The following is a 22111-nucleotide window of genomic DNA, read 5'->3' on the forward strand; positions in this document are numbered from 1 at the left end:
TTTTTGGGGGGGGGGGGGGGGGCGAGAGAGAAGGGGGGCGAGAGAGGGAAGAGAGAAGGGCGGCGGGGGGCCTCGCGGTAGGTGGTTCACCGTGTCGAGAGGCGGGCCGCGCCACAGCAGCCACGCGGTCTGGGCGAGGAAGGTGGCCGCGGCGAGGGGGAGGAAAAGCAGGAAAAGGGGGGCTTCGCCGCCCTCACCGCCGCCTCCGCCGCCGCCGCCGCCGCCGCCGCGCGAAGTCTCGCGGAAGGAGGAGAGAATGAGGGCGAGCACGGCGATCGGGAGCGCTGGCACGAAGGAGGAGGCGGCGGAGGCGGCGAGGGAGAGGAGGAGCAGCAGCCGCGAGAGGAGCAAGAAGGCGGCGGTCAAACGGCTCGGCGGCGGCTCGTCGATCGGCACGACGGTGACCTGAGGAGAGGGAGAGACCACGCGGGGGAGGGGGGGCGTCTCTCGGCGGTGTCTCGGCGGCATCTCTCGACGGCAGATCTCGATGCGACGTGTCTCGTCTCTCGGCCTTGATGCGCAGAGCGGCCGAGGAGAGTGATTAGCCGAGGAGAGTGGCTAATAACTACGACTGATTGTGAGTGGCCTTGAAGAGCAGCAGCAGCCCGCCGGAGAGGAGGCAGAGCAGCGACACCGCGACCGGCGGGAGGAGAGAGAGGTCGGGCAAGCTGCCGCCGCGCTGCAGCGCCGTCGGTGTCTCGTGCAGAAGCGCGAGCAGCCCCTTGACGGTGAGGCCGTGCGCGAGCAGCAGCCAAGCGAGCTCGAGTGCGGGGCACGCGGCGAGCGCCTGTGGACGGCGCGGCGCGTGAAGAGAGGAGTGTCTGACTGTCACTCGGCTGCCGTGCGATTTCGGGCCCGGCACTGTGTGCTTTTGTGTGGAGAGAGAGAGAGAGGCGTCCGACTCACGGCTGGGCGGCGGGGCGGGGGCGCCGCAGCGGCGAGCCAGAGCGGCGAGGAGGAACTGCGGCCGCGCCCGACCGCCCACGCGGCGAGAGCTGCGGCGGCGAGGGCGGGCGAGACATGCGAGACCTGCGGGAAGGTTCCGGGACAACAATGCAGGAGCGAGGGTCGGAAGAGGCGAAGGGCGGTCGAGACGCAATCGGGCCGACGAGGCGAGCGCGGCGAAAAAGGTGATGGCGAGGGCGAGCTGGCAGCGTTGCGCCGCCTCCTCCTCCATCCGCCTCTGCCAGAGCACGTGCGCCATCGCCTCGAGACGCACCGCGCCGTACACCTGCTCGCGCAACCCACCCGTAGTGAGAGGGCCGCGCAGTCGCAGCCCCGCGGCCGCACGCCGTGCTGCGCCTTGAGCATGACAGGGACGAGGCAGACCTTGATGGCCGCCGAGGCGCCGATCGAGAGGAGCACAGCCCGCTGCCTATCTCGCAGGCAAGGGGCCGAGGTCGCGCGAGGCACGCCCACCCCTCGGCTGGAGCAGCACCGCCGGTTGCCCGAGAGGGAGTGCGGAGGTGGCGGCGCCGTCGCCGTGCAGCGCGTCCACCGCCGCGGCGCCGAGCGGCGTGCGCGCCGCCTCGACGACCCACGCGGCATCGAGCAGCAGCGAGCCGGAGAGCAGGCCGAGCGCCGCGGCGTGCGCCGCCTTCTTGAGGTGCGAGGTCGGGCGCAAGTGTTTCGACTCGTGCAGCCGGCAGACGTAGGCCAGCCATGCGCCCACGAGGGGCGTCGCGTCGAGCCGCGCGTGCGCCGAGACGAGCGATGCGAGGAGGAGGAGGAGGGAGAGGCGTGCACCGACCGCCGCCCAAAAGGCCTCGTGCCGCGTCGCGTGCCGCAAGATGTGCTCGTTGTTGAGCACCACCGCGTGCGTGCGGAGCGAGGAAGCGGCTATGCCGCCGCCGCCGCCCCCTCCTCCTCCGCCACCGCCGGACGATCCAGCGCCATCCTGGGCAAAAGGGTCCTCGGACCCCTCCTCCTCCTCGTCCTCCTCCTCGATGTCGCCCAGCCGCAGCCAGGGAGGCATGCTGCTCTCGCCGGCGCTGCCCCAAGTTGGCTTCACCCACAGCAGCCGCCCCACCTGGTCACAGAAGCCTGTCCTGAAGAGGATGCCCGGCGTGGGCCTCCCCGGCAGCAGCCCGCCCCACCAAGCCGGCAAGAAGCAGCTTGAGGATCGCGGCCAGGAGCACCTGCTCACACCGCAGCGTGATGACAGCGCCGCTCACCGACCGCCGCGCGAAGCGCCCTCGCGCGAGCACCACACACGCCGCTGCGAGCGTGGTGTTTGGCGGCAGCTGCACCGGCTCTTCGTTTGCCAGCTGGCTCCCCATCGCACCAAAGGAGGCCTAGGCGGCGACTGGACTCCGATTGGAAAGGGTCCACTCCAGCTGCGCGCCGCCGCCCTCTCGCCAACGGACGCCTCGGTCTCCATCCAGCGCAAATCGAGGAGGGCGAAGAGGCAGAGGTAGACGAGCGCGGCGACGAGCATGTCGACCTGATCAACAGTCCGAGCGTCGACGACGAACAGAGGTCGGCAGAGGGGGGTGGGATAGCGCCACGACGAGCACCCGCTGCTCGAGCGATCCACAGAGGACGAGCACGGCGGCGAGCGGCGACGGGTCGGCGCCGCCCCGCAGCACGACTGTCAGCGCGGCGGCGGCGAGCACCGCCACCGCCACACGCCTGCTCACAGTCGGCGGGCGTCGCGCCTCTGCGTCGGTGGAGGGGCGAGGGCGGAGGCCGCCGTGTGCCCTGCCCAAGCGGCGAGGGCCGCGGGGCCACCCGCCATCGGAGAGAGGCTCTCCGATAGCGTGCTGAGGCCTGCTCACAGCCGGAGGCGTGAAGAGCGGCCGCGCGGACGGGGGGCTCTAAAGCGAGGAGCTGTCGAGGCCGGTGATGCGGCGGCGGGCCCGGATGGCGGCGGCGAAGTGCGGGAGGAGGAGGAGGGAGACGAACTTGAGCAGCGCCTGCTCGCGCACGAGACCGTGTGTGAGGAGAGACGCCTGCCCTGCCGCGCCCATAGGGGCCGGCCTGCTGGGGGGGGGGGGGGAGAAGAGAGAGAGGAGAAGGAGAGAGAGGAGCGAGAGACGTGTGTGTGTGTGTGTGTGTGTGTGTGTGTGTGAGGAGAGAGAGAGAGGAGAGAGAGCTCGCGCGGTGCCGTGGTGAGGAGGAAGAAGCAGACGCCATACCACCCACTGAGCGACATGCCAGACACCGCCTATGATTGTTGCACGATTTTATGCTGGTTGGTATTGTGATCGCCGCTCATCGACAGGCCAGACGGCGCCTCGCGAGCCACGCAGAGGAGCGAGTCGCCTGGAGGACACGCAGGAGTGCCGCCTGTGAAGAGACGCGCTTCACGCCTCCTTGCACCGCAACGTGGCAATCTCTACCGTCTGGAGACGCCACTGTCAGCCCACCGAGTTGGACAGACCGCTTGTCGGACCGCCCGCCCGCCGCCGCCGACCCGTTTCCCGTCCACGGAGGGACGGAGGCGAGGGCGGAGGCGGAGGCGTTGGCAGCCGCCGCCGCGCAGTCATCGAATATGGTTGCGACGGACGCCGCGTCGAGGCCGAGCGGGCCAATCGCGAACCAAAGAGCGTCTGAGATGTACGACCACCAGAGAAGGAATGTGGCGGCGCCGAGGACGTCCTGCCGCTCCGAGTAGACTGCGTAGAGGCCGACGAGCGCGGTAGGCAACAGAGCTGATGGACGGATGTGCGACTCGACGAGACCGGCGGCGAGGAGTAGTGAGAAGAGAGTCGCGGCGACGGTCGACCAGACCTTCACCCCGGTCTTGACGACGAGGAGATCTTTGAAGGATGCGGATTCCATCGCAGCCGCGTGCGTCGTGGGGCGTTGGCGGCTAGGCAGGTGACTGGTGTGGGCGCTAACGGCGTGTTCCACTGATGCACCAGGGCAAGCGCCAGCGGCGTTTTTTCCCGTGGCCGGTAGGGTAGGTCTGTACCCGCGCGGAGCGCCTCTACATCGCTCTACAACGCAGGCAGTTCGTCCCGCGCCGGATGCAGAGCACTAATTCATGCCCCACCCCTGTGCGCACGGGCCTTCTAGGCCTGCGGGTAGTCTCCCCCCATCCCCAGGGCCTCCCGCGCTCGCACCTCAACCTCTGATTAGCAAAGCCTGGTGAAGGGCATTGAGCGCCTCCCTCTCTCTCCGGCTGCGCGCATGACCGGCGCGGCCTCCGAGTCGGCGTATAGCGCGCGCGATAAGGTTTTTGCTTGCCTTCCCTGGGACCCCGTGTTTGTTGCATGTCTGACTGTCACTGTGCGATTTCGGGGCCCGGGGTTGTGCGTTTATTTGAAGAAGGGGAGTCTTGGGGGCGGGGTTGTGTTTTTGTGTGAAGCAGGGCATCAGAAGGCGGCGCCTTGTCGCTCGCCAAAGCACGCGCTCAGCGCGAGCGAGTTTCAGCTCCGCGCTCGCGGCGGCCCTCAGCTGTCTCCTAGACGAAGAGAAGGCGGCCGCCGCTCTTTTGTACACGGATTTATGGGCGCTTGCGGTTCAAGGACCGGCGGCGACGGCGGCGCCACCTCCGATCGGCCATACAACAGCACCGAAAAGGGCCCCCGGGGCATCCTCGGCAAGGGCTTCCACGACGTGACAATCGACTACAACCTCGGCGTCGAGCTTGGCAAGGGCACCTTTGGGGTGGTGCGGAAGGCGACGTGCGCGAAGACGGATGAGTCGTTCGCTTGCAAAAGTATCGCCAAGCGTCGGCTGCGCACCAAAGCGGAGCGCGAGATGATCAAGCGCGAGGTGGAGATTCAGCACCATTTGGGCGGCCACTCAGGCATCGTGAACATCGTCGAGGCGGTCGAGGATCGCAAGCACGTACATCTCATCCTCGAGGCAAAAGAGCCCTCCGCCCCTCTCCGATTTCCCTCACACGAGTACCGCCAACCTGCGCGCACCACGCTAACTTCGCCCTCACCCACGGAGCCCTACCTTCGCTCCTTCTCACGCAAAAGCCCCGGGCCCGAAATCGCAAGACACAGAGACAGTCAGAACACGGGGCGTCCCAGGGAAGGCGAGCAAAATCCTTATCGCGCGCGCCTCACCTCGGCCAGGAGTGCAGCGGCGGCGAGCTCTTCGACCGCATCCTCTCTAAGGGAATCTACTCCGAGGCTGACGCGGCGGCCACCATCCGCGACATCGTCGAGGTCGTGCGTCTCTGACTGCACACTCCCACTGCTCCCCTCTCCTCCCGCTTTCTTCCGCGTGTGCTCCGAGCCGCGTGCGCCGCCGGGCCGGCTGCTGCACTTTCAATGCCGCGGGGCCTGCCTCCTGCAAATCTCGTGATCGGGAGATAATATGGAGACGCGGGAAGGGGGGGGGGGGGGGGGTGAAGGGGCTCTCCCCTGCACCTCTGGCACAGGCTCTGCGGTGGGAGACCGCATCAGGAAGTTCGTCGCGCTCAACAAGCTGAAGCGGGAGGCCACCACACGCACACACACACACACATACACACACGCACGCACGCGCACACACATACACACACGCACGCACGCACACACACACACACACACACACACACACACACACACACACACACACACACACACACACACGCACACACACACACACACACACACACACACACACACACCTTAAGGCACTCTGCCACGGGGGGCAGCCCCTGTCTCACGACGTGGCGACGTGAGGGAGGCGACCTCGCTGCTCGCCCTAGGCCATTCGGATGATGGCGGCCAGCATGGCGCCGGAGGAGGTCGCCGGCTTGCGCGAGCTCTTCAGCGCGGCGGACGTCAATGACGACGGCACCATCTCCGTCCTCGAGTTGCGAGACATCATGCAGAAGCCCGGCTACGCTGGGATCGGCGAGGAGAGCTCAATCCTCGCAAGCGTGGAGAAGCTCAACGCGCTCCTCAACGAGGCCGACGTCGACGGCAGCGGCAACCTGGACTTGGAGGAGTTCATCGCCGCGACGGTGCGGACAGCTCTTCTGCGCTGCAGCACCTCGACTGTACTCGACCTCGTAGTCCTTCGGCCACAAACCTCGGCCACACCTCGGCGCCGCGCGGGTACCGTACGGGGGAGGGCAATCTGTGACACGGGGCGTCCGAGCAAGCAACCGGCACGAGTGAGATCCCCCGAGATCCCCCGAGGCCGGAGATCACCCGGCCGCGAACACCCGACGACCCCAGGTGCACACGAGCAAGTTGTACAAGGAGGAGAAGCTGCGCGACACCTTTGACAAGTTCGACGTCGACGGCGCGCCGCATGCCCTAGTGGTCCACGCCTCGTGCCGCGTGTCGCGCGGACCCTCGGCGAACTCTGCCGGCTGTTAGGCTCTGGCTTCCTCTCGCGCGAGGAGATCAAGGCAGCCCTGAACGAGAGGGGGCTCAACGAGGCCGGGCTGCAGGCGCGCCCGAGGCCCGCTCTGGCGCACAGTCACTATAGATTTGGGCGCTCCGCCCCCCCCCCTCTACGGCCCGAAACGGCTGCGCGACTTGAGAGCTCCTGCCGGGTTGCTGCGTTAGGGGATCTTCGAGGAGGTGGACACCAACAACGACGGCAAGGTCGACTACGACGAATTCTGCTCCCTCATGCGCGCCGGCGACCCTGTTTGCTCGGGTACGGGCATGCGCTCGAGCATCCGATTCTCTTTCACCTCGGATTAAATCGAGTTCCTGATCGGGCGCCGACGCGTCCTCCCTGGCGCTGAAACAAAGCTCTGCGGACCGGGGGCGCTGTCGCGACGTGTCACGGTCATGTGCATGGGAAATATGTGTGACAGTTTTCACCCGACATCCTCACATGTGCGCGTTTTTTGTGCATTTTTTTTTTGTGTGATTCTGATTGCTCACAGATGTGGGTTTCTGGTAGTTGCGTGGGTCGACTCGTCGCTTGTGCAACTGCAGTTTTTGTTTTCACCTCAAACAGCTTGCATCTCCTGCCTACTTTTCTATGGGTCAGTGGTTGGCTTCATATGTTTGTTTCAGGAGTGGTCCTAGGATCCTTCTTTCCCTCTCATGTACAACCTTTCTTCGCCAAACATCAGCAGCTACTCAAAATACTGACTCACGCCAGCTTATGCTATGTCTTACTGACCTCGCCTTTGAAACTCCATGTTCTTAGGAACGAACGGCGGTGAATCGCCGACAGGTGCGCCTTCGTTCCTACCACCACTCCCACCACCGCCAGCTCCGCCGTGGACCTTGCCGGGCCCTCTGATGATGTAGTACCGTGGAGCAGTTCGTCCGAGCTCTGCTGTGGCGCCAGCTCGGTGTACAATACGGACGAAGACGGCCACAGCAACGGTGTAACCAGCGCGAGCAGGCAGCGCGAACCGCTGTGCCTCGGCGCGCCGGCCGCCGAAATCCTCTCAGAGTTCTTGGCATAGGGGAACCCCAACCCTAAATTTTCTTCGCCTGCGGCGGGCCATCACTTGGATTCGCTGCTTTCGGATTCATTAGCTCTTTCGCACGCCTTTATCCGTCACTCCCCCGAAGATTGGAGGTGTCGATTTATGCACAAATCTATGTGTTGCGAGCGCTAGATGGCGAAATTTTCTTCGCCTCCGGCGGGGCCGCTCGCCGCGGGGCGAGAGAGGGACTTTTGTCGATGTCGGCTAGAAGTGCTGCACCTTTTTGAGAATTTCACCCCTCTCCCCTCTCCGCGCTGCCGCTCTGCGCTCTCCAGTCTCCAGGACCAGCGCGGACTCACAAAAGCATTCCAGGTACCCTATTTCAGCGACTTTGGAACCTGTTGATTTATCCAATGAAAGCACTCAACTCTCTCAAGAGAGTCCGATTGTTCATGTGCACCTCCCTGCGCCGACTCCGCACTCAGAGCCCACTCACAGACCTGGTTATTGAGCTCACATGTTGAGCTTGAACCCTTCCCGCCCGCTCACCGCATCTCGAATCACTCTGCCCCCCTCGTCGCCCAAACTGTTGCCGCGGAGGGCGATGTTGTTCAGCACCTCATTGACCGCGAGCGCCTCGCCGATCGCCTTGGCGCCCTCGGGGCCGATGCCGTTGTAGGAGAGGTTGAGGATGTTCAGCACGCCGTTGACCTCCAAAGCGGAGGCCAGCGCGGTGGCACCCTCGTCGCCGATCTCGTTCCCGCCGAGGTCCAACTCGGTCAATACCCCGTTGAAGCGAAGAGCGGAGGCCAGCGCGGTGGCGCCCTCGTCGCCGATGTCGTTCCACCTGAGGTTGAGGTTGGTCAAGACCCCGTTGACGCGCAGAGCGGAGGCCAGCGCAGCGGCGCCCTCGTCGCCGATCTCGTTCCCGCCGAGCCACAACTCGGTCAATACCGCATTGACCTTGAGGGCGTCCGCGAGCGCAACGATGCCGGACGCATCGTACTCACCATCACCGTCCTCGTCAATGCCGCATATCTCGTTGCCGCTCAGGTCGAGGGTGGTCAGCACCGCATTGGCGCGCAGCGCCTCGGCAATCGCGGTCGCGCCGGTTGGCCCGATTTTGTTGCCGCTTACGTCCAAGGACGTCAGCACCGCGTTGCCGGCAATCAGCGACATGAGCACCTCGTTGACGCGAAGAGCGGAGGCCAGCGCAGTGGCGCCCTCGTCGCCGATGTTGTTGTTCATGAGCGCGAGGTTGGTCAGCACCCCATTGATGCGAAGAGCGTATGCTAGCGCCTTGGCACCCTCGTCGCCGATGTTGTTGTCCCGGAGGCTGAGCGCTTTCAGCACCTCGCTGACTGAGACGATGTACGCCACGACGGTGGCGTCCTCAGCATCCAAATTCTTCTCGCTCCAGTCTAGGCGATCACTCTTGAGCGCCCCCTCCAACAAGCCCCCAACTTTGACAAACAATCGGTGGAAAGCCGCAACCGACGGCTTCGAGAAGGCGGCCCATCGAGAGCGGTCGACAGCCTCGTCCGCCAGCCCCTGCTCCAGCAACCCTGCTGCCGGCCGCCGCCCCGGGCTCTCCTGCAGACATCCCTCGACCCACGAGCAGAGCCGCTCACTCGCAGACTTGCCCTCGGTGATCGCGCGCTGCCGCTTTGCCGCGTCGAGCGCTACGTTGCCAATCGTGCGACCAAGCAGCAGCTCCGCGAGGATGCAGCCGGCGGCCCACACGTCGTCCGGCGGCCCGTACCGCTTCCCAACAGCCTTTTCGGGCGACATATAGACGTCGGTGCCCACCCTGGTCTTGGTACGCGAGCGGTGCGAGGCGGAAGAGACGCACGCGAGCCCAAAGTCGATGATCTTTGCGCGGCCCGTCGAGTCGAGCATCACGTTGGCCGGCTTGAGGTCGCGGTGCTGCAGGTTGAGCGAGTGCATGTACGCGAGGCCGGACGCAACCTGTCGCATCAGCGCTGCCACCTCCGCTGGTTGCAGCGGCGGCGCGGCGGCGATCTTCTCGGCAAGAGAGCCGCCGGTGAGAAGCTCTGTGACTATGACGAAGAGGAGGCCGTCGTCGGTGTCGTGCCAAAAGGCGTCGTAGAAGCGCAAGGTGTTCTCGTGCTCGAGCAGCGAGAGTAGGCGCGCCTCGTTCTCCAATACGGAGCCGTCCAGCTCCTCCGTCTCGATCATCTTGATCGCGTACCGTCTCGCATCAATCCCAGCAACCTTGCGCATTCGGTAGGTCACGCCGAAGGATCCCCTGCCGAGCCGCGCAGCGAGCTTGTCCTTCTGGCTGGGAGGCGCGTTCGGCTTGCGGTCGTACTCGTAGAGCGACAGTCGTGAGCTGTGCACTGACTCCGAGGCGGCACTGCCCGTCGACAACTTCTCCATCATCGTTTTGATCTCGTCCAGCTTCACGCCCGTTGACGCAAAGCCCTCACGCATCTCAGAGCGGAGCTCCTCTTGGAACTCGGCGTCCGACACGCCCGAGGCGACGGCGATGCCACGCACGACTTCGGAGTCCTTCTCGAGCGCATTCGCGTCGACAGCCTCACCCATCGCCTTCCGCTCGGCCACCTGCCGCAGTACCTCCGCCTCGACAGCATACTCGCGCGCCTGCAGCTGGGCGTCGATGCGCGCGTCGCGGGTGAGATTGTAGAACTTGAGCAGCAAGTCGAGCTGGCCAGTGATCTCGGAGTCGAGCTGCGAGAGCGTGGTGCGCCTTCCTACGTTGAGCGCGTGCCACAGCCAGCCCTGCTTGCCAAAGGCAGCAACAGCCGAGCGCACGTCTTCGAGCAGCCCCTGCAGCTCGCGCATCCTTCCCTCGACACTTTCACGGCTCGACACGTCCATGCGTTCCACATTGTTGGCCATGAGCTGCAGTAGCTCGAGGATGTCGACCGTGCGCTGGGCAACCACTAGGACATCGTTGATCACCGTTCTCGACTTCTGTACGACTTGAAGAACGTCGCGAGCTGCTCCGCACACAGCGGGCAGGAGAGGTAGCCCGGCGCGCTCGCCGAGCAGAAAGAGAGTGTCGACGAGGCGCAGCCCGATGTCGACCTTGCCGAGCGCCCGCTCCGCGGACGCAAGGCGCTCAATTCCCCGCTGGGGACGGTCGTCGTCAGGTTTGACTGGCATTGCGAGCACCGATGCCCGACAGGGCCGGCGTGTCGCGTGGTGAGCACCTGCCTGGTTGGTCGCAATGGCCAATGCCTAAGGAGCGACGCTGAATGCAGGGGACGTTCGAGTTCATGCGTACCTAGGTACTGCAAGGAACGGGATCTAGAGAGTACGCATGTGTGTAGAGTATGTTGTTGGCTATGGATGGCTGTCGTGGATGGCAGGACATTTGTTTATGTTGTTTCGGAGACGAAACACAGTGAAGAAATCTCTCTCTTTCTGGCTTGTCAGCCGCCCCACCCACCGAGCGAGGGCACCATGAAGTATAGCGATCGCCATCTCGCTGGCCTCTCCGCAGGGCCCCCCGACCGCGTCGAACTCATCGGCGCGGGCGCTCTCGGCCGGCTACGGACGGGACCGGCCCCAGCTTCGGCTGAGGGCTGGCTGACAAGCTGCCGAGCCCAAATCACTGTGAGAGTCGTAATTTCTTGTTGGTTTTCAAAAATCTCTCTCACTCACAACATGACATGCACAACATGCACATGCACAACAACAACAACAACACATGTACATGTGCATGCACATGTGCCCGTATGTCCGTCGGTCCACTATCTCCCTCTTCTCCGTGTCCTCTGCCGCCTCCGTTCGCACCGTGTGCATGCATGGCCGAGTTCGCACCGCGTCCCGCACCACTTTCGAGGCGTCCTCCGTGTCGTCAAAAAGAAAAGAAGACGACGGCCAAGCCAAGGGAGGGATGGGAGGACGGCACGCCGCCACCACACAGGTCCTTCGGGCCAGTTGGGGGGGGCAAACCCTGCCCGGCCCCTAGGACCCCAGGTAAGGCCCAGGTGTGGCCTAGGGCATCAGAAGGGACCAAGAGGAGTCCAGTCTGAGCCATAGAGCCCATGTCTTTGCCCCCGAAGGTCGCGTTCAAATGCCCGGAACGGACGTTACAGTGGTGTCCGGCCGGCGCGATCACCGAGCTGTGAGTGACGCTCAGGGAAGCCCGATGAGGTGCTGGTTTCTTTGCCCAGGGCTGGCCTTCCCCCCAGGCTGGATCAGCTGAGCAAGGTTTGGGGAGAATCCCCCGGTCAGATCTTCAGATATTTTGACGAATGACCAAAATCACCCCGTTTTTGCCCATTTTCATTGTGATTTTTGTGCATTGTGATTTTTGTGTGATTCTGATTACATATGTGTGGCAAATCACTGCAATCTGCATCATTGTTCATTCTCAAGTCGGATCGTATTGTGTTTCTTTGTTAAAGAGGACAACAAGAGCGGAGTAGCGAAAAAAGCGAGAGTGTGAGCTACGGCTCTAGCAACTCTCGTGCGCTTTTTGCCTTCGGCCCGACTCAGCGGGCCTACGCCCCAAGCTCCTCCCAGCGATCGCTGCACTCGCCCCTTTTGCGGCCGTGGCACAGCCACACGGCGCCCCCACCGTGCGCCGCGAGCGCCGCCATCAGCTCGCTCGCCGACGAGCCGTGCGTCCCCACCATCAGCTTTGCGCCTACGCGCCCGTCGGCCCTCGGGTAAGCTCGTGCGATCTCGCGCGATCTCGCCTCCCGGGCGGAGGCGCCGCTCATGTGCGCCAGCTCCGAGATGAAGGAGTTTTGGTACCTGACCGCCGCCGAGCGTGAAGGGTTGGCTCCACTTGCAGGGACTGCTCAGGGGGCGGTGGCGCAAGGGGATTTGGCGCAAAGGAAGTCGGCCCCTTCCACGCCCTGGGCTGGGGGGGGGGGGGCACCGGCCGTGCCCTGCATCGATCGATCTCCTCTCCTCGACATCCTCGCGCCGCTGCAGCGTCTTCACCTGGCAGCGCGCGCCTAACCTCGGCTGACCTCGGCTGATCTCGGGCGATCTCGAGGCCCTCTTGACTCGGCAGCGGCGCACTCAGTCGCGAGAGGTGCCGCAGTGCAACCTGCGGGAGGGAGGGGAGGGGTGAGGCGCCAAGCCGGTAGAGAGGGAGACGGGCTCTTGTGGCTGCTCCGCTGGCCGGCCCCGGACGTGGTGGCGTCTCGGAGGGGGTGGGCATCGTGTCGGAAGTCTCTCTCTCGCACGGTGTGCGTCTTACGGAGCTGTGTGTGCGTGCGGCGGCGCCTCGAATCGTCTAGGGAGCGTCGAGGAGGGGTCTAGGGAGTGTCGAGGAGGGGCCTGGGGAGAGTGAGAGGAGGGGTCTGGGGAGTGTCGAGGAGGGGTCTGGGTGGTGTCGCGCCTCGACGTGGTCGCTCGCCACAAAGGCGCGGCACGGCGTGTCGGCGGGCAGCTTGGAGAGCGCCAAGTCCTCGATGTTTTGCAGCAGCTGCGCCTGCACCACACGACGGCGCCGAGTGACGCAGAGGTCTGCGGCAGAGCGAGAGCGCCAACCCACGCGGCGATACGCCGCGCTGCCGCAGCCTCTCGGCTAGACGAGTCTCGGCTACCGTCGGCTAAAGATCGCCTGCCGCGGCCTCCCGCCGGAGCGCACGCTGCCCAAGTTGATGCGGGCATGGATACCAAGGTCGACGCGCTGCTGCGCTCGCCGCCGGTCGGCCGCGCGCGCAAACGTGAAGAGCCGGTGGAACGCGCCGCCGTACGCGTACGCGCTGCCTATGGCAGAGGCCGAGGGGGCGGCTGCAAGGAAAGGGCTTCGAAGGGAGAGAGCCGGCCGCGGCTGCTGCGTGTCTAGCGCCGTTGGAAAAGATGTGGCGCAGCCGCCCGCGGATCGGCTCGGGCGCGCGCGGCGAGTCTGCGAGCGCGGCCGACATCACAGGCCGCTCCATCCGGCCGCAAAAGACGTAGGCACTCGCGTTGGGCGCGGGCTGCCAGTCGTGCTGCCGGAGTGCCCTCTCAATCTCGGGGACGTGGTTGCGCCAGTTTGGCCACTTGCTGAAGGGGTAGGCCCACTCGGCGCGGCTGCACGACGGAGGCAGTGCGTCCGCCCTCCGGACGGACGGCGAGCGCGTGAGGAACCGGTCGCACTCGAACTGGACGGATCGGGGCGGTGGCATCGTTGGCGGTGGCGGAACTAGCGAGAGGGAAGGCGCGCCCGCGTGTGCGAGAGTGTCCGACAGCGCACCAGGCCATTCTCGATGTTTGGGTGCCAGAGGAGAGGCACGCCGTAGGCGCGCGCGCAGAGCTCGGCGTTGAGCAGCACGTGCACTCGATTCCCCACCTGCTGCGGGCAGTTGTAGTCGCCGACCACGCCGGTGCATGCGGTTGCCATGGAGTTTCTGGCCGCAACGAGTTTCAGCGGGTCTGAGCCGTGTTCGCGGGACGTGTTCGCAGGGCCTCTTTTGTTCTTTTTTACCTTCTCTCAGACCGCCGCCGACGCGGCGCGGGGCCGCTGTCGGCGCTGCTGCCGCGCACGCTGCGCTGTGGGCGTCATCATCGTGTCCTTACCGCGTCGCCGACGCCACTTGCGGCTCGCTGCTGCCCTGCCCTTCCCTGCCTGCCATCGCGCAAACAAACAAACACACACACACACACACACACACACACACACACACACACACACACACACACACACACACACACACACACACACACACACACATTATTAATCATAGGGTAATAATTATTAATTATTAATCATCGCGCGGCGGCGCGGCGCGGCGCGGCGGCGGGCGGCGCGAGGCGGCGGCGCGGCAGCGGGCGACGCAGGGCGGGGCGGCGCGGCGGCGGATGAGGTAAAATTACTTATTTGTTAATTAATTACTAATTAATAATCATCGAGCGGCGGCGCCGCACGGGGCGGTGCGACCATCAGCAGACGCCCGGGCCTTTGGTCATTGGAGCTCGGCAATGGTCGCCCGCCGCCCTCGCTCAGGGGCTGCCTTCCACCCGTCGCTGCTCAGGCCGGGGGAGGGGGAAAGATCTCCTGTTCCGCGAAACGCGAGCAGGCCCCTCCTTGCCCGGCCTTCGATGCAGGGCGGTGGTCGTGCCATCGGCGCTTCGTACACACACACACCCCGCCGCAACCGTCGCCGGCGCGCGACACGTTCCCGTCGGCCGGACTGTCCTCGTCGAGTGTGTGCCGCCAAGGCGGGACGCACTCAGGGACAGTACCGACGGGACGCGGCTCGAGGGGCGACTCCCGCGAAGGCACGGCTGGCAACCGTGGCGCGGGGCTCGTCTTCGAAAAGTCCGCAACTCTCTCGCTGACATGCGCGCCCCGTCGACATTACGACGAGCGCGCTGCCTTCTTCCGCGTCATGACCACACCCCGCTGCAGCGAAGCTCCAATGCCGCCCCTCTGTGCATGTGACCTGTCGTTGTGGTGAAAGCGGTCTTCCCAGTTGAGACCGCCCCAGTTCTCGAGCGCACGGTTGATGAAGGGCACGGCGACGGCCGCATGTAGCGCCCAGAGACACGCGCGGAGCGCGCCGCTGCAGAACACGCGCGGAGCGCGCCGCTGCACAGGCGCGGAGCGCCGCCACTTGAGATTGGGCCTGTGGGTGGGCCGAGTGCTTCCTAGCGTGTGAGTCAACGCTGAATAGAAACCGCATCTAGCCCTCCACAACCCTCAAAATTTTCTTCGGGGCGCGCTCCGCGCGCGGCGCTCCGCGCCTGACTCCTTGAGCGGCGTAGGCGCTGGCTCGCACATGTTCTGCAGCTTGGCTTACAAGATCCTGCTCGTGCAGGTGGGGACCCTGTTCTTCATCCCACACCCCTCGTTTGGCGTGTGTCAGTTTTATGTATGTAAAAGAGTGAGCGCAAGAATTTCGTCAGGGGGGGGGGGGTGGAAACGAATCGGAAACGAATCGGAACCACCCGGAAACGCATATGAGCAAATGCTTAGACCTTAGTGCTCCAAAATACAAGCCTCTCGCACAGCACACTGGCGCGACAAGGGCGTGGACTGGCGCACACTAGAAAAAGAGAATTCCGACCCCGCGCGCACTGGCACCCTGCAATTAGCGCTCGGCTGGTGGTATGAGGCCTGGTGAGGGTGGAGGGAGACCCAGCCGCAGCTGCTGCGCTCGGTAGAGCTCTCTCCCGAAGTAATAGAGCTCGGTCGACAGCTGCGCGGCGTCGACGAAATCCGCGAGCACCTCGGGCCCGTAGCCGTACTTGCGCATCATATTCGCGATGCCATGGTGTTCAGCATGCTGTCCCCTCAGCTGCTTGCTTGCAACTTTGGGACAGGTGGGCCAGCCCAGGAGCTTGCAGAAAGCGCTGAGGCCTTCGTTGTACTCCTCAAGCAAAGCGATGCCCGCAAAGCTCAGCGCCAGCTCCTTGGCGTGCGTCAGCTCTGCTCGAGTGAAATTGAACCGCTGTGGGCGTGTGCAGTCGTCCTGTAGGTGAATGGGCAATGCCGCTGTATCGTTTAGGTGATTGCTGCTGGCCTTCAGCAATCTCCTCGCACGCCTGAGTGGTTTGAGCGAGGGCAGGTCGCAGTACGCGGCGGAATGTGGGAGGTGCGAGCGCTGCACATGCCCCACCCAACTCGAGAGCATAAACTCGGGAATGAAGCCATGCGCCAGAGCGAAGGGGACGGGGTGACGCATGATTGTCGTCCACACGATCTGGTCGCTCTCGACGGGTGCCCCGATCGGTAGCGCTGGCTCGAAAAAGGCCACGTCGATTGGCTCGTTGCCTTGCGCGTACGCGGGCTCGTGGCCTCCACAGCTAGGACTGCAGCAGTGGCCGTTGCGTGCGGATGCATTGGCTGTCAGGGCGACGAGCTTCGCCTCAAGCTGGCGTTGCTTTGCAGCCATCATCTCGCCCCCCCAGCAAACATTCCACGTAGGAGGGGAGTCCACGTAGGTGATCGCGGCACATCTGGGTGTGATGAGGCTGCAAGTGTCTCGAAGGATGATGCCTAGCAGGGTCGTGCCACCGTGGTGTGTCAGGTGCAGATGCGCGTGCATAGATGCGTTGGGCTGGGGTGGTCTGGCGGCTCGGCAGGTTCCAGCTGCGGTTGCGCTGCCACCGGTGCAATTCAGCGGCCGTCCTGAACGACTACAAAGGCTGTGCCTCTGGAGAGCCAAAGACATGGCATGCGCAGCCCTGGCCGATCGCGGAAGTGGCTGGTGCATGTCCATGCTCGCGGAGAGTGCCGCCGCTCGCTCCGAGAGGCCGTCGGCCTTCTTTTGGAGAGCGGTTGCTGCAACCCCTACTGCTGGGAGTGCTGACATGGCTGAGGCGTAAGCCCCAAGCTGGAGCAGCCGAGTCGAGAGCAGCGGCAGCGCATGGAAGTGCGCTGACTCATGGCGCCCAGTCGCATTGAGCGCCGCGAGGCATTCACTGGACACACCGAGCCAGTGCTTGATCGAATCAACCGAACGACCCTCTGCCGTTCGGTACATGGGCTGCTCCAAGCCAGAACAGGACGAATAATACGAGCTAGACCATGCATTGGGCGCGTTCGCAGCGCACAGGCTCAGCATTGGCGGCATGCGGCGACGCTGGCGGCAAGGTGGCGGAGGTGGAGGTGGCGAGGCTGGCGCGAGCGCTCGTGAGGCTGCCTGGCCGCTGGCGCGAGGGCGGGGTTGCACGGCGGGGTGTGAGACCGCACTTGTGTACGTACTTTTAGCTTACTGGGAGAAAAGAGAGAGGGGGTTGTGTTCTCTCTCTCTCACTTGTGTGCGAGAGGCGCGAGAGACACACAAAATTACACAAGCGCCCCGGCGGGCGGTCACGGTGTTTGTTTTTTGTTAATTTTGAGTCTCTCATTCACTGAAAGCATAACCCCGGGCCCGAAATCGCACAGTGACAGTCAGACATGCAAGACGGGGTCTCTCGTTCACCCTGCACTGCACTGCACTGGGATAGGGTCGATTCCCACATGGTACGGGACTTGGGCTTTACGTACGAGAGTTTCCTCTCGCACCCTGCCTGCCTGGTTTCCTTTCCGTGTTTCCTGCTAGTTTCCCTATATAGTTTCCTTGGGAAACTCCGTGGAAATCATCAATTTCACGGGCCGCTCTGAGCCGAGTCTGAGGCTGGTTTGGGCCCCAAATCAGCCAAATCGGCAAATACCGGGGTATTTTGCGGATATACCTGGAACCCCCCGGGTATACCTGGAAAATACCCGCGTAGTTTCATGCCGGTTTCCTCGGTTTCGCCTCAGATTTTGCCCCAAACGCAAACCAGCTCTCAGACTCAGGGAAACTCGAGAGTTGCCAGACAGACAGAATGGAGCAGGAATGGAGCACCAAACACCCTCTGGATTCCCTGGAAACTTCCGGAAACTCAAAGTGCTGGGGACCCTCTGCGCTCTGGTTTCCCTCTGGGTTGCCGGAAACTCTCGTAAAGGCCAATACGGGACCCCTAAAATCAGCTGGTTTGGGCCCAAAATCAGCCAAATCGGCAAAATACCGGGGTATTTTGCGGGTATACCTGGAAAATACCCGGTATGTTGCCGCTTTTCTCGGTTTCGCCTCAGATTTTGCCCCAGACCAGCTCTCAGACTCAGGCAAACTCGAGAGTTGCCAGAATGGAGGTTGGAGCACCAAACACCCTCTGGTTTCCCTGGAAATTTCCGGAAACGAAAAGTGCTGGGGACCCTCTCGTTTCCTTTTTGGTTTCCGGAAACGTGTATGCAGGCCAACGTCCCCCCTCTCCATCATCTCACTGGGAGACGTCGGCGGTGATGGTGGTGCGACCGATCGAGCTACAAGAGGAGCTTTTGTTCAGCATGACGCCCCCCAATGAACACACCAGTGAGGGAGGGCGAGACGATCGAGGGGTCCCATACCATGCGGAATCGACCCTATCAAGTGCTGAAGTGCTGCTGAAGCATGACGCAAGGCCGCAGGCGCAGCGCCGGACCGAGCAAGTTCCTCACTTCCTCACTGGGTGGGTGGGTGAGCTCCATTCATTCAGTCTCAAGCCCGTTCATGCCGTCGTCCTAGCTGTGACCTGTGTGGCAGGGGCCCAACCCCGCACACGGCGGGTCCCCAAGGGTGGGTGAACGCCTCTCGCGGGGACCTCCGCGCCGGCCGCGCCTCGATGCGCCCCCGCTGCCCCTCGCTCGCTGCCCTCGCTCGCCGCCCCTTGCGAAACTCCCACCCTGTCCCACCCGTGTGTGATCAGTGTCTACAGACGGGAGTATCTTTGGCTCACGCCAGGGCGCTCGTTGCTCCTCCGTCGCTTTGTATCTCCATATACTGCGTTTATCAGAAGACCATCTGGTGCAACGGAATTGGCTGGATTCTTCCCCTGGCCCTTTCTGCAGCCCAACGCGCGGAGCGGACGTCGCGGGTGTTCTCGTGAGAAGTGGCGGAAGCGTGCTCCCGCGTGTTCCTCGAGGTGCGCACGGATTCCCGCAGCTGCGGCTCACTCACGTTCACATTCCCTCATCCACCACATACTCTCTCTCTCTCGTGCACGAGCAACGCATACTCTCTCTCTCTCTCTCACTGATCTCTCTCTCTGCTCGCGCGCTCTCTGGCTCATCGCTCCTTTCTCTCTTGATGACGCCAGGGCTCGATGAATTTCAACGACAGACGTGATCATGCTTGGATCCGTGAGCTGCGCTCCCGCTTGGCAGATATTGCGGAGCCCGGACGTTTAACATGCGCGCTTCACGATCTTCGCTCGAGCTTCGATGTGCACCAGCTTCTCAATATCGTTGAGGATACACGGTCTGCATGGAGACATGGGAGCCCATGGGGCCATAACAACAGCTTAGGCGGGACACCATCTAAGCTCTACGAGCTGGGCATAGTCAGTTCGCCAACACTCCCTTATGGGCCTGATGACAGCCTCCGTGAAGACCAGGCACTAGCGATCTTTGCCTACACGCTTGAGACACCCAGCGTGTACGTGAGTATGAATCGTGCCATGTTTGATCGAGAAGCACGATCTCCTTCCGGTCCGGCTGTGGACAAGCTGCAATCGTGGCTGAAGTTCATCAAATTTCTCAAGCTGCTCTTACAAATTTGCCGGAGAGCTTCATCTTCCGAACCTCTGATACTGGATCGCCTTGCTATCGTGGAGTCAAGCATGTGTTTCCTGGCTATCCGGGTGGGCCTGATCCTATGAGGCAAGAGCACAACCCAGTAGCGCATTATCCTGCCGAGTCATTCATCTGCTGGTATCAATTTTGCTCCACCTCTTATGATCGATCGGTGATGGACAACTCCCAGTTTTGTGGGCATAGACCTGGACCACGCACAATCTTTGTCGTGCACGTGCACTGCGGCTATCGGATTGAGGCCTTGTCCTGGTATGGGCTTGCCGAGAAAGAGGTGCTGCTTCCACCATTGAGTGAGTTCCAGGTGAAGGGCGAGGCGCTCAAATTGTGCAATCCTTCTGCCTCGGTCAGCCTGGATCAGGGGTTCCCAGATGTCATTCAGCTTCGTCAGCTGCCGTCGGCTGAGTCGCTACAGCACCAAATTGAAAGTCTCCAAAGACAACTTCGTGCGATACCTTCTGAAATATGGCGACAGGACTCGTTTCGATGCGCGCTCATCGAAGGTGGACCGAACATACTCATTGAACGGGGACCGGATTCACTGCGCCTCCCCAAGTCCATCGCAAAAACTTGCGATGCCATTGGCCAAGGTTAGTCCAGGCATTCAAAGACCAGCGATGCGTCTTTGTCATCGCTGAACTCTCTAGTGATGCCAATTGGTCGAGTACATCTTACAGCAGCGGAATGAGGTAGCGGCCTATGCTACCAACTTCAACAAGTGCTGGACGAGAGCTCGCATGAGCAATTCAGATAATGCCTATGGCTTCTATCACTACATGGGCCATGAGCCAATGGGCCATGAGCCACTCCTTCTCGCACCGGAAATCACTCGCCGCATCGGAAACAAATGGTGGGGTGGATGTGAAGGTCCGAAGCATGGAACGCTCAAGGCATTGCTGGTCGAGGTACAGCAAGACCTCGAATCTGGGGTAGCGTCTGCAACGTTTTTGACTTCACCAAGAAGTAAAGGACGCTCTGCTCGAGATGATAAGACTGGCCTGCATGGTCAACGAACACTTCTTGCGATTGTCCATCCTGGCGTATGGACATCGGTGCTGTACACATTCACGGACGAGGGTGCTGAAGCGAATCCTCGATGCCGCATTGAACGGTTCGATATCCCGACCCCGCGGTGGGGCGCACCCATGATGATGCAAGAAGTGTAGCAGTTCTTCTCCGAAACTGTGATCACTTAATCGGAGCATGACTCCATGGCACTGCAGACCGCTCTCACAGTCCCCCCTTCGTCTAGCTACTTTCCCAGCGCGTATAAGTCTTTTCGCGCACCCGCCACGTGTCGGCTAAAACCGGGTTACTTCAAAGGTCGTTTTTGGTGTGAGCTTGCTCGCGCTCAGAGTCGGTAGGCTCCGGGGTAGGGTCGCAGGTGAGACGGGTGTGCTGCTCCTGCTGCTGGCGCCCGCGCTCCGAGGCGCTCCGCGCGCGGGGTGCGCGCCGCCGCGTGCGCGCTCGGTGGACGGTGCACCATGTATGCGGTGCGCGCGGCTCTTGCGCAGTGGTAAAAATAAATGAGCCAACTCGTAACTCCGGGGGGCGCCTCTCGCAGCGCGCAGCGGGACTCAGCGCGCGGCGACCGGCGGGGGGGGGGGGGGCTCGGGCCCCGTGTGTGGGGGGGGGGTCCCCCTTAAGAAGGGGAAAAACGCCGTCCCAACCCGCCGAACACCCCGCCGCTGCCTCGGCGTGGAGATGGCCTCGATGTGCCGAGAGCTGCAAGCGGCAAGGTGCCTGCGCAGGGGATGACGCAGACGTCTCAGCGCCCACGAGAAAGGTGAAGCGAAGCCGTCTCTGTCCGCAGAGTGAATGAGAGCATGCTGTCTTCGGCAAGAGGGGCGCAGAGTTTGCCTGGCAATGGTGCCCCGCTCCCGTCGATTGACGGGGGTGGTGGAGACGGCGGTGCGGCCAAAGCGGCTCGCACCATGCCCCACAAGAGCGCCACGTTGGTTTGCTTCTCGACCGACACCGCGATGAAGGGGTGCGCCTCCGCCAGCGCGTGGATCTGGGGCAGCGGGCATGGACGGCGGTCCGTCTTGCTGCACACCTTCGGGAAATCAGGGGCGGGGGCGGCGGGTGAGGCGTCGGGCAGAGGCATGGCCAGGGAAGGGGAGAGGGCGTCGGCGGCAGCAGTGACAGCGAGCGCGCGTCTGGGCGGCGCGTACCACGATCGCCGCCCCCTGTCCGTCTGCGCGCAAGTGGTCTGCGACGTACTCGGCGAGAGAGGCCGCTCGAGCGACGCCTCCCACACGACGAGGCTGAGCTGCACGGCGACACTGTGCGGCGGGGCACCATCGACGTGGCGCTCGATCGGGAGGTCGATGCCTTCGGCGGCGGCGATGGTGCGAAGCGCCTCCACGAGGGCACTGCCGCCGACGCCCCTCTCGCCCAACACCAGCACGCGCGCCGGACCGCCATCGGCAGAGTCTGCGACCACGGGCGCACAGGCGTCTTCGGAGCCGCCAGAAGGCGTGGGGCGGGGCGCGTCGGCGGCGTAGTTCTCATCGGACTCGCCGCAGACATCGCCACTGTCGCCGTCAACGGTGATCTCAGGGATCGTACCCAAGTTTCTGAGGTGGTGGGAGTGACGGCGCATCTCGCAGACGACGCGGTGCATTGCAGCAGCCCGTGTCTCCGGCGACCACGAGAGGAGCAGCGCGATCAGCACTGCCTGCAAGCAAAGGTGGGGATGTATCTGGTCCTTCCCCCAGCCCTACGACCTAGCTTGGGGTCTCCACCCTACTTATACCTACCTAGGAAGAGCTTGACAATGATCA

General features: G+C 63.3%; 4 protein-coding genes across 4 annotated transcripts in view; 1 reads left to right on the forward strand and 3 right to left on the reverse strand.

Moving 5' to 3' along the window:
• EMIHUDRAFT_441671 (hypothetical protein) overlaps positions 1-963 on the reverse strand; it is a gene marked incomplete at both ends in the record, with an annotated part of 1108 nt that extends 145 nt beyond the window's left edge. Inside the window, 3 exons of the mRNA XM_005785425.1 lie at positions 90-405; positions 587-787; positions 931-963. Coding sequence (XP_005785482.1) covers positions 90-405; positions 587-787; positions 931-963 — 550 coding nt within the window. The remainder of the gene's footprint in view (positions 1-89; positions 406-586; positions 788-930) is intronic.
• A 2203-nt stretch (positions 964-3166) lies between these two features.
• On the reverse strand, positions 3167-3783 carry EMIHUDRAFT_230039 (hypothetical protein; the record flags this gene model as incomplete). The annotated part of the gene is made up of 3 exons (XM_005785426.1): positions 3167-3264; positions 3342-3384; positions 3505-3783. 3 exons carry the CDS (start codon positions 3781-3783, stop codon positions 3167-3169), a joined length of 420 nt encoding a protein of 139 aa, XP_005785483.1.
• A 669-nt stretch (positions 3784-4452) lies between these two features.
• EMIHUDRAFT_467857 (hypothetical protein) lies at positions 4453-11620 on the forward strand (the record flags this gene model as incomplete). Its single annotated transcript, XM_005785427.1, has 7 exons — positions 4453-4797; positions 5034-5129; positions 5654-5911; positions 6129-6195; positions 6273-6346; positions 6465-6758; positions 11580-11620. The coding sequence occupies 6 exons, from the start codon at positions 4453-4455 to the stop codon at positions 6603-6605; spliced, it is 981 nt and encodes a 326-aa protein (XP_005785484.1). The 3' UTR covers positions 6606-6758; positions 11580-11620.
• Positions 11621-21093: 9473 nt separating this feature from the next.
• On the reverse strand, positions 21094-21951 carry EMIHUDRAFT_230047 (hypothetical protein; the record flags this gene model as incomplete). The annotated part of the gene is made up of 3 exons (XM_005785428.1): positions 21094-21339; positions 21500-21537; positions 21627-21951. 3 exons carry the CDS (start codon positions 21949-21951, stop codon positions 21094-21096), a joined length of 609 nt encoding a protein of 202 aa, XP_005785485.1.
• Positions 21952-22111: the final 160 nt, after the last annotated feature.

The sequence above is a fragment of the Emiliania huxleyi genome (assembly GCF_000372725.1).
Source record: "Emiliania huxleyi CCMP1516 chromosome Unknown EMIHUscaffold_160, whole genome shotgun sequence".
NCBI lineage: Eukaryota > Haptophyta > Isochrysidales > Noelaerhabdaceae > Emiliania > Emiliania huxleyi.